The sequence below is a fragment of the Martes martes genome, assembly GCF_963455335.1.
Source record: "Martes martes genome assembly, chromosome: 10".
Classification (NCBI taxonomy): Eukaryota; Metazoa; Chordata; class Mammalia; order Carnivora; family Mustelidae; genus Martes; species Martes martes.
In genome coordinates this window covers 63881294-63890279 of record NC_137898.1, presented here as the reverse complement: position 1 = coordinate 63890279, position 8986 = coordinate 63881294, and the positions used below count along the sequence as shown (strand labels likewise).

Genomic DNA, 8986 nt, shown 5'->3' with positions numbered 1-8986 from the left:
ACTACCACTCCACTTGGCTTATATATTTATGTGTACTTATAAGTTTATATTGCAATAATCTCTTTTGTTGTCATTCCCCATGTCTAGACCATGAGCTTCTTGGTGGAAGGGACCATGATTTTACTTCCCATCCTGAGACACTCTATAGCATAATAGTTTAGTGCATGGAGCTGGAATTTCTAAGTTTAAATCTCACATTTATAGGATGTATTGTATATCCTTGAGCAAGTCATTTCCCTTTTCTGTGCCCACGTTCCTGTATCTGTAAAATGAATAAAAGCAACAACTTTAAGTTGCTATGCCTTACTTCTATCTTTTAATTGAATGGAAACCTTTTCATGATTGTCAGTGAATTATAGAAAATTTTTTTTTTAATTTAGGAGGGGGTGGTGGATAAATTTGAAAGGGTTATTGTTGCCAGTTCAAACAAATGCAGATAACTGTGTTGGAAAAAAAGAGAGACTTGGAGAATCCATCAGGCAATGGCTGACATTCCCTCCAGTCTCCAACATCTTCACATTGTCTGTCTGCCTTCTCTGATTTGCATATACAAGGTCTCTTCAGTTACTCTTTAGTAGTTAGAGGGCTACCTTCTCCAGCAATCTATCTCTGGCATCCTACAGTTGGGCTCCGCCAGGGAACTGATCACCCTTTTATGCAGTTGTCTGTTTGGAAGTCTGATACTACACAACCGTGACGTAAGCAAGGATCTATGATTTAAGAACGACTGATATCCTCAGGCTAATCCTCTCAACACCTAAGTCTCCTGGAGGCTTTCCTTCTGCCTCAGTCACTCCTTGCCTCTCAGTGTTCCTCTGCATCAGCTGGAAGCTTTAGAAATGAAGACCTCTCAGGCAGGAACTATCCCAGGTGTGCTCCCCATATGCCCCAGCAACGACGCCTACAGCTGGAATACTTTAGCTCCGCCCCTTCTGAGCTTCTGGCCAGCTCCCTCCCTACTCCGCCCGCACCTGCCTTTGGCCCGCCTTCTCCGTAAACTGGGGTCAGAACTGCGCACGCTCCTTCTCAACCTCCTTGAAGCGTGATGACGTTGACGTTGGCGTGTAACGTAGGGGTGGCTGTCGCGCTTGCTTCTGCTGGGAGAGGCGGTCTGGACTGTGGGTTTGGAAACTACGCGGCACCGTGAGGTGTCTCGGTCGCACGGCGCGTGGTTTTTTTGGGCTTACGCCACTGACTCTGTTGTCTCCGCTCCGCCCAGTCCCGGGAGAGGGAAGCGCAGTGGAGGTTCTGTGGAGACAAAGCTGGAGCCCCTGAAGGGGCAGGGAGCAGCCGAGGTTGGGGGGCGTGGAGCGCCTGAGTGCTGGGCTGCAGCCCATAATTGGGGAGCAATCGAGAGGGAGAGGTTCACCATAGGCAAGGTCCGCACCCGCCGGGATCGGGGCTGGTCCCGAGGAGGGCTTGGGGCAGCCGTGCGATGTTTGGGGCCCGGTGCCTGGTTCGAGCCCTGCGCTCCTGTTCCTCCACTCCCTGCCCGAGACACAAACCTTCATCCAGACTGAGCGTGCGGGATGCCCTTGGGGCCCAGAACACGATTGGGGAGCGCGTTCAGGTTCAGGTTGGTGTATGGGAAGGGGGTGGGCTTTTCTTTTTAATGACTTGAATGGCACCTCCACGACTAGGCTTGCCTTGTCAGGCAGAATGACAGGCAGGGAAAGGAGAAAATGTGGTCAACCGCGTGCGTTCACACTTTTCTCTTTTCTTTGCCTACCATTGCTCTTTGCAAAACTGTCGGGATGCCTGTGAAGTCCTGGAACTTTGCTTTCCCGGTGGGACATTATCTGTAAACTTGTTAGTCATACAGCAGAATAAACGTACGAGCCTCTTTTCCTTTATCCTTCTTAATGAACATCCATAGTTAATAGTGTCTGCCGCGAGCTAGCTCCTTGAGAAATGACACCGTGTCTTAAACTGTCTTGGTATTCACACATGTCTGACAGTAAATACTCGTTCAACTAAACAATGGCTTTTTTCCCAACTTTTAACCACCCCAAGGCCTAAAAATGGGGGGTTATATATAATGTATGTTTAATAAGTTAGGAGAAAGAGTAGAGTATAGCAGTTTGAAACTCTGGAGTTAGGCTGGCTAGGTTTAAATCTGCCTCTTAGTGACTTATGAATTATGGGCATGTCTCATATGTGTTTTATAACTGTTTCCTTCTTAATGGCAATGAATCTAATAGTCTTAACCTCATAGAGTCCTGAAGATTAAGTGAGATAGGTATTAAGACATTTAAAACAATGACTCACGTCAAATGTTGACTGCTATTATTTCTCTTGTTAATATCAGTTGCAACAGCTCCACATAGAAGATTTTCCCTTAAGGGAGTAGACCAAACAAGGTGGTTTGACCATTTTTTTATAGGTTGCTGAAACACTGATGAAGTTATTTTTTTTTTCTAAAATTATTTATTTGTTTGACAGATTACAAGTAGGCAGAGAGGCAGGCAAAGAGAGAGAGGAGGAGGCAGGCTCCCCACTGAGGAGGGAGCCCGATGCTGGGCTCGATCCCAGGACTCTGGGACCATGACCTGAGCTGAAGGCAGAGGCTTTAATCCACTGAGTCACCCAGGTGCCCCGAAGTTATTTTTGTTGTCCTCGGATATCCTTGATTTTTAGCAGTGTGACCTCTCTGCATTTCTTTGGGTTTCATATTTTTTCCAATGATACAAACCAAAACCTTCTCCATTCATCTATTCATTTGACATACATACCTTAATGATCCCTTGGGAGTGGTAATCTAGAAAGGATTCAAAAATAAAAGCTACTGCTTACGTTAAAGGCTTTACTTTTAGTGCTGTGCAGTCTAAGCTAGTAGCTACCTGCCATTTGTGGCATTGAGCTCTTGAAATGCAGCTAGTCTAAATTGAAGGATAACTGTAAATGTAAAATACACAGCAATTTTGGAGAACAAAATACAACATATCTCAATATGTATATTGATTACACATTGATATTTGGGGCATAACTGGGTTAAATACAGTGTTAAAATTAATTTTACCTGTTTACTTTAGTGTGACCACTAAAACATGCAGAATTACATAATGTGGCTCACATTATATTTTTGTGGGTCAGCCCTGGTCTAATGGCTAAGACTGGTAATTGGGGCAATGTGATTAGTATTGGTGGTATAAAAATTTTGAGAAAATAGAGAGGGACGTCCTTAACTATGTGAGGTCAAGGAAGACTTCTTGTATTAGGTGACATTTCGCTTCAGTCCTGAAGGATAGGAGTTCCTCAAGCAGAGGAACTGGGGGTTGGGGGGGAGATAGCATTGTAGAGAAGTTTGATAATAACTTGAACTTTGAACTAAGAACTGTATTTGAATTCTAGCTCTATTACTTGGGAACTGTGGTGTTAATTATTTAGAGAGATTATCCTAACTTCTCTAAATATGTTCTTCATCTCTAATACTCACTTCATTTAGTTCTTGTAAGGACTAAGTAGTAAAATATTTATAAAGAGCTTAGAACAGAAGCACATTTTTAAATGGTGCTTCACAAATGTTACCTTTTACTAACAAGTGAAGAGCAAGACAGTGGTGCTTTAGGAATTACTATTGATTGAATGTGACCAGAGAGCAGCTGCCTTCAGGGAAGCGTGGGGACGTGAAACCAGAAAGATGGGCACACTCAATTGTGAAAGGCCTTATATAGGAGACTGAGGCAATGTATACTTTATTCAGTGTAGCCCTAAAAAAAGTTCAAATTCAGGCTTTATGTTAACAAGCAGTGTGATCTTCAGCAAGTTATTTAACTTCTTTGAGCCCAGGTTCTTCACTTGTAGGAAAGGTTATAATGGTAATCCACAGAGTTGTGAGGAAGTGATGAGATGGTACATGAAGGTAGTAAAACACTTCTCACAGTAGATTTTTAGTGCATGGTAGATATTCTTTCACTAAAAAACATTAATGGACTATCTACTCTGTGCTTGACAATTGCCTTCAAAGCAACTAAAGCGTGATTCCTAAACTTTGAAAGTATTATGGACATGCAAATAAGTAAGAGAAGAGCTTTAATAGCATTGTCTGTAGGTTATGGTGGGAACACAACTAAGGGTCGATACCATTTTTGTTTTTGTTTTTTTGTTTTGTTTTTTTGTTTTTGTTTGTGTTTTTTTTGTTTTGTTTTATTTGTTTGCCAGCAAGAGCACAAGCAGGGGGAACAGCAGAGGGGGAGGGAGAAAAAGACTCCCGGCTGAGCAGGGAGCCCGTTACGGGGTTCATCCCAGGACCCTGAGGTCACCACCTGAGCCACCCAGGTGCCCCCAATACAGTTTTGTAAGTAGAATCATCTCCCTTTTCCCAAGCGTGGCTGATAGTTAATCAAACACCGTCAGTTTCACAGTTGTTCAGTGTCTGAAAGAATATTCCCGTTTCTTTGATAGTTAAATTTAAGTTGGATGTGATCTTTGAGACCTGTTTTTACTTGTACTGGTCTACTAGAAGACCTCTCATTTGTATTCACACGTACCTGTCATGTGAATTCAGAGTGTCTTTGAAAGCTTATGTATTACTTAATATATGTTCACAATGAAAAGCTGTTTGAGAACTTTGTGTGATACATTCTAAAAGGGAAACAAAAATCCAATGGAGATGTTTCTAGTCTATAACTACATAATCTCCCTTCTAGGAATTTTATATAAAAGGAGACAAGGGCGAAAGTATGTGCCCTGTTATTTGTTGTGGCAAAAAGGAGCAAGGGGCAGGAAGAAATACGTGAAATAGCCAATATTGGGGAAGTTGATGATGTGAATTAGGCTCTTCACCTACTGGAATGTTAGGCATCTATTCAGAATGGTGAGTTTTATTAACAAAACAAAAAGGTGTGATGCCAGAGCTGTATTTCACTGCGATAAGAATCATACTGAATTATATATGCTTAGCGGTGAGCTAAAAGGGATTGATTTGTTAAGACAGGATTGAGGACATTGTTTTTTTCCATTTAGTCTTACATGTGCATGTGTAATGAAAATGTAAAATGTTTGTGTGTTTTAAACTCACACTTAGAAATGACTCTTTATTAGGGATGGATTCGTTCAGTCCGATCCCAGAAGGAAGTATTGTTCCTGCATATAAATGATGGATCATCTTTGGAAAGCCTTCAGGTTGTAGCAGATTCAAGCTTTGACAGTAGGTGAGGTTTGTTTTTTTTTTTTTTAAATAACAAAAGAGCCTTTTTTCCCCCTTTCATCTCTGTTCCCCATTTCTCTAATCGAGTGTTCATATCTCAACAAATCTACTTTTCAGAGCTTTGAGGCTTAAGTCCAAATATCTGGAATCAAGATCTTCCAAGCTCAGGCCTTTCTTTTTCTTTTTCTTTTTTTTCTCTCTAAATTCAGTTAATTAACATAATATTAGTTTCAGATTTAAGGGTCAGTGATTCATCAATCTTAAATAATATACAGTACTTATTACGTCACCAGTTACCCATGCCCTCACCCCCATCCCCTTAAGCAATCCTGTTTGTTACTTATGATTAAGAGTCTCTTATGGTTTGTCTCCCTCTCTGATTTTGTCTTGTTTTATTTTTCCCTCCGCTACCCTATGCTCCCCTGACTTGTTTCTTAAATTCCACGCATGAGTGAAATCATATAATTGTCTTCTCTGATTGACTTATTTCACTTAGCATAATAGCCTCTAGTTCCATCCATGTCATTGCAAATGGCAAGATTTAATTTATTTTTTTTTGGATGGAGGCCTTTCTTTTTCTAACATCTTCATATAATAATATCCCGTATCTATTCTTTGCTTCAGCCTCTCTCAATTATTTGCTGCCCAAAGAAGGGTAAAACCTCTATCATTAAATATTGGAATGTTCTGATAACAAGTTTTGTATTAAAATGAAGGTTCCAGATAATGATACCTTGTCTATGCTGGTTTTTGGTTACTGTAGAGAACTGGCTTTTGGGAGTTCTGTGGAAGTTCAAGGGCAGCTGGTAAAAAGTCCATCCAAAAAGCAAAATGTGGAACTGAAGGCAGAAAAAATTGAAGTTGTTGGAAATTGCGATGCCAAGGTATGCTTTCTAATACTTTAATGGGGACTATTTAGGCTTAATGTAAAACATTAGCTGTCTGATTTAAGTGTGATTATTGGGAAGGTGGCACTTAGAGCGTGTTTCAGTTGGACTTCGCAGATCATCGAAACAGGCTATAGAGCTGAGGAATGTAGAGAGTGAAGCAAAAAGTACGTAGATGGCTGAGTTTTATGAGTGAAGGTGAAATATTAATCTCTGCATCTCTTTGGATGCCTGTCACAGTTGAAACTTGCCACTTTTACGAGGATGCCCAGTTAGCTGCAGTGACAGAGACATCGAGCAGACCATGTTCTTAGGAAAGCCCTGTCTAGAAATGACTTTTACAGGATCAAGAACTGTGTTGGACCAGTACATTAGCCACTAGCCACCTGTGGCTGTTTAATGTTAACTAATTTAATATTAAATCAGTCAAAATTAAATTAAAAAAAAAATCAGTTCCGTAGTGGCATTAGCCACATTTCAAGTGTTTGGTTGTCACAGGCAGCTGCTGGCTACCATACTGGATAGCATGGATACAGAACATTTCCATTTATCACAGAAAATTCTTTGGGACACTGCTGGAGTGCCATAATGCTCGGGCTGAGCGAAGATAAGAAATCCTACATTAAGACATGTATGGGGCGCCTGGGTGGCACAGTTGTTTAAGATTCCGACTCTTGGTTCCAACTCAGGTCGTGATCTCAGGGTCTTGAGATCAAGAACCCCATTAGGTCCTTACTCAGCTGGGAGTCTGCTTGGTTTTCTCTCTCCTTCTCCCTCTGCTTTTCCTGTTCTTGTGCACTCTCACGCGCTCTCTCTCAAATAAATTAAAAAAAAAAAAAGACATGTTTATGCCTATTTTTGCAAGAGTCTTTGTTACTACCTTTTATTTATCACCTGATAAAGAGGTTAGAGGGTATAAAATCATAGGTTATCAATCCAGTTTCTGAATTGGAGAAAATGAGGCCCAGTCAGGTGATCTGACTTGCCCAAGGTGATAGTGCGGCTAGTGCCACAGCTAAAATTGGTATACTAGCCATTTGACTCCCCTGTAGTTGTGCTATACTTATCTTCAGGTATTTAATGAACAAAAAATGAGGAAGTATAGGGAAATTGCATCATTTTAATTCATTTTTATTTCTTTTGGATAATTGGAGGAAAATAAAAACAAGGAAATAAGAGAAAAATGGGCAACTTTTTAAAAAATGTCATTCTGAATAATTTAAGAAATACTAATTGAAATACTAATACATACTAATTGACATGTAAAATCTGGAATTGGGTCCTAAGATTTCTGAATAGTGGACTGTGAAAATATTTTGGCACTCAGGAATTGGAGATGGTAACCATTTTTGGGTTTGCTTTTTTAGAGGGATATAACGATTATTAAAATTTGCCATGTGTTTAACGCTTCTTAAATTTTTCTCTCTTGGCTTCTGTCTTTGTCATTCACCTTCTCTTCCCCTTGATTTCAAGTTCATTTTTAAGTATTTAGATATTAGGGAATTCTGATCCCCAGGCAGTCCCCAGACTCCTGTTAATGTGGTCCTTTTTTGACTTAAGTAGATGTGGTACTTATTTCTATTATGAAATAAATTAGCATGTGCACTAAAAGAAATAGATAAGACTAAATGGAATAAGCTACCATTTGGCTTTTTTACTTAGCTTTTCTGTTACCTTTTTTCTGGAACTTTGGTTTTGGTCTGAAGATTTGTTTCTGTCTTCTTAAGCTTGAAACATGAGGGTGGGCAGGGTGTAATATTTCTACATAGAGTCATAATTTGAAATTTTTGTAAATATACACTACTCTGCCAGATGACAGAAAGCTGTTGACCCTCCTTCATGTTCTTAGACATGTTGATAAACAGTGAAAAAACAGTGCCAATTGATTATAAATGATTATGGGCTTTCAAGACATTTGGGTGATTTTTAAAATTGAACACCAGCTGTGTGTACACAGCTGTAGAAAACATAATCTTTAATATCTACAATATTCTGAACTCTTATGTGCCAAACAGTGGGCTATTTTGCATAATTATATCCTAATCTTTCTGTTTGTAAGTAGTGACTGATATAAGCTAATGGATGAAAATTTGATAAATAACAGATTAGCCTCAGTAATATTAACTTTGCCCAAGGTTCCACACCTAGTAAGTGGTAAAGCTAGAGTCACACCCACATCTCTGATTCTACCTACCAATCTACTAATTTGGAATTAATGTGGACTGTACTCACTTATCTTAAGAAACAGAGAAGGAAAATTTTTAAATTTTGTTCTGAGGCATTACTGTTTAACCAGTGTCCTGGAAACTGCTATTATAGAACATTATCTTTTTTTAGCTTTTCATTTGTTTTTTTACATTTATTGGCAGGCTTTCCCTTTGAAATATAAAGAGAGGCATCCTCTGGAGTATCTGAGACAATATCCTCACCTTCGATGTAGAACTAATGCTCTGGCTTCTATACTGAGGGTTCGCAGTGAAGCCACGGCTGCTATTCATTCTTTCTTTAAGGTAAGGTGCTTTGTGTGCTTTTAGCTGTTCTTCCCCCCCCCCCAGCTGTTATTTCTTGTGTAAAAGTTGAATTATTGTAACCTTGGAGTATTATCCTGAAAGTTCTGTTAGTTACATGTTTATTCCAAGCACCCTTTACTTGCGTGGTACTTTTCTCTTTGGCTGATTTGGTTTTGAGCAATTAGATTATGAGGTACCTTGGCAGTTTTCTTTGTTCCTTGCATTTAGACCTTGTAGAGTTTCTTGGATCTATGTGTTTTAGTTTTCCTCATGTTTTTCAGCCATTGCATCTTCAAAATTTATGTTACCAACCCCCTCTGGAGACCCTAGTTGTGCATATATTAGGCCACTTAATGATACCTCCATAGCTCTCTGATGTTCTCTTCTTTTTTTAAATTCCCTTTCCCTTTGTGTTTTTTTAGGGGGTAGTTTCTATTGCT

The 8986-nt window shown here is 39.8% G+C and overlaps 1 protein-coding gene across 1 annotated transcript in view; it reads left to right on the top strand.

The window, feature by feature from the left end:
• Window positions 1–1044: 1044 nt before the first annotated feature.
• The window catches only part of NARS2 (asparaginyl-tRNA synthetase 2, mitochondrial), a 124960-nt gene continuing 117018 nt past the window's right edge, over window positions 1045–8986 (top strand). The window contains exons 1-4 of the mRNA XM_080817450.1: window positions 1045–1576; window positions 5044–5153; window positions 5913–6033; window positions 8406–8546. Of these exons, the coding sequence (XP_080673576.1) occupies window positions 1436–1576; window positions 5044–5153; window positions 5913–6033; window positions 8406–8546 (513 nt within the window). The 5' untranslated portion in view covers window positions 1045–1435. The remainder of the gene's footprint in view (window positions 1577–5043; window positions 5154–5912; window positions 6034–8405; window positions 8547–8986) is intronic.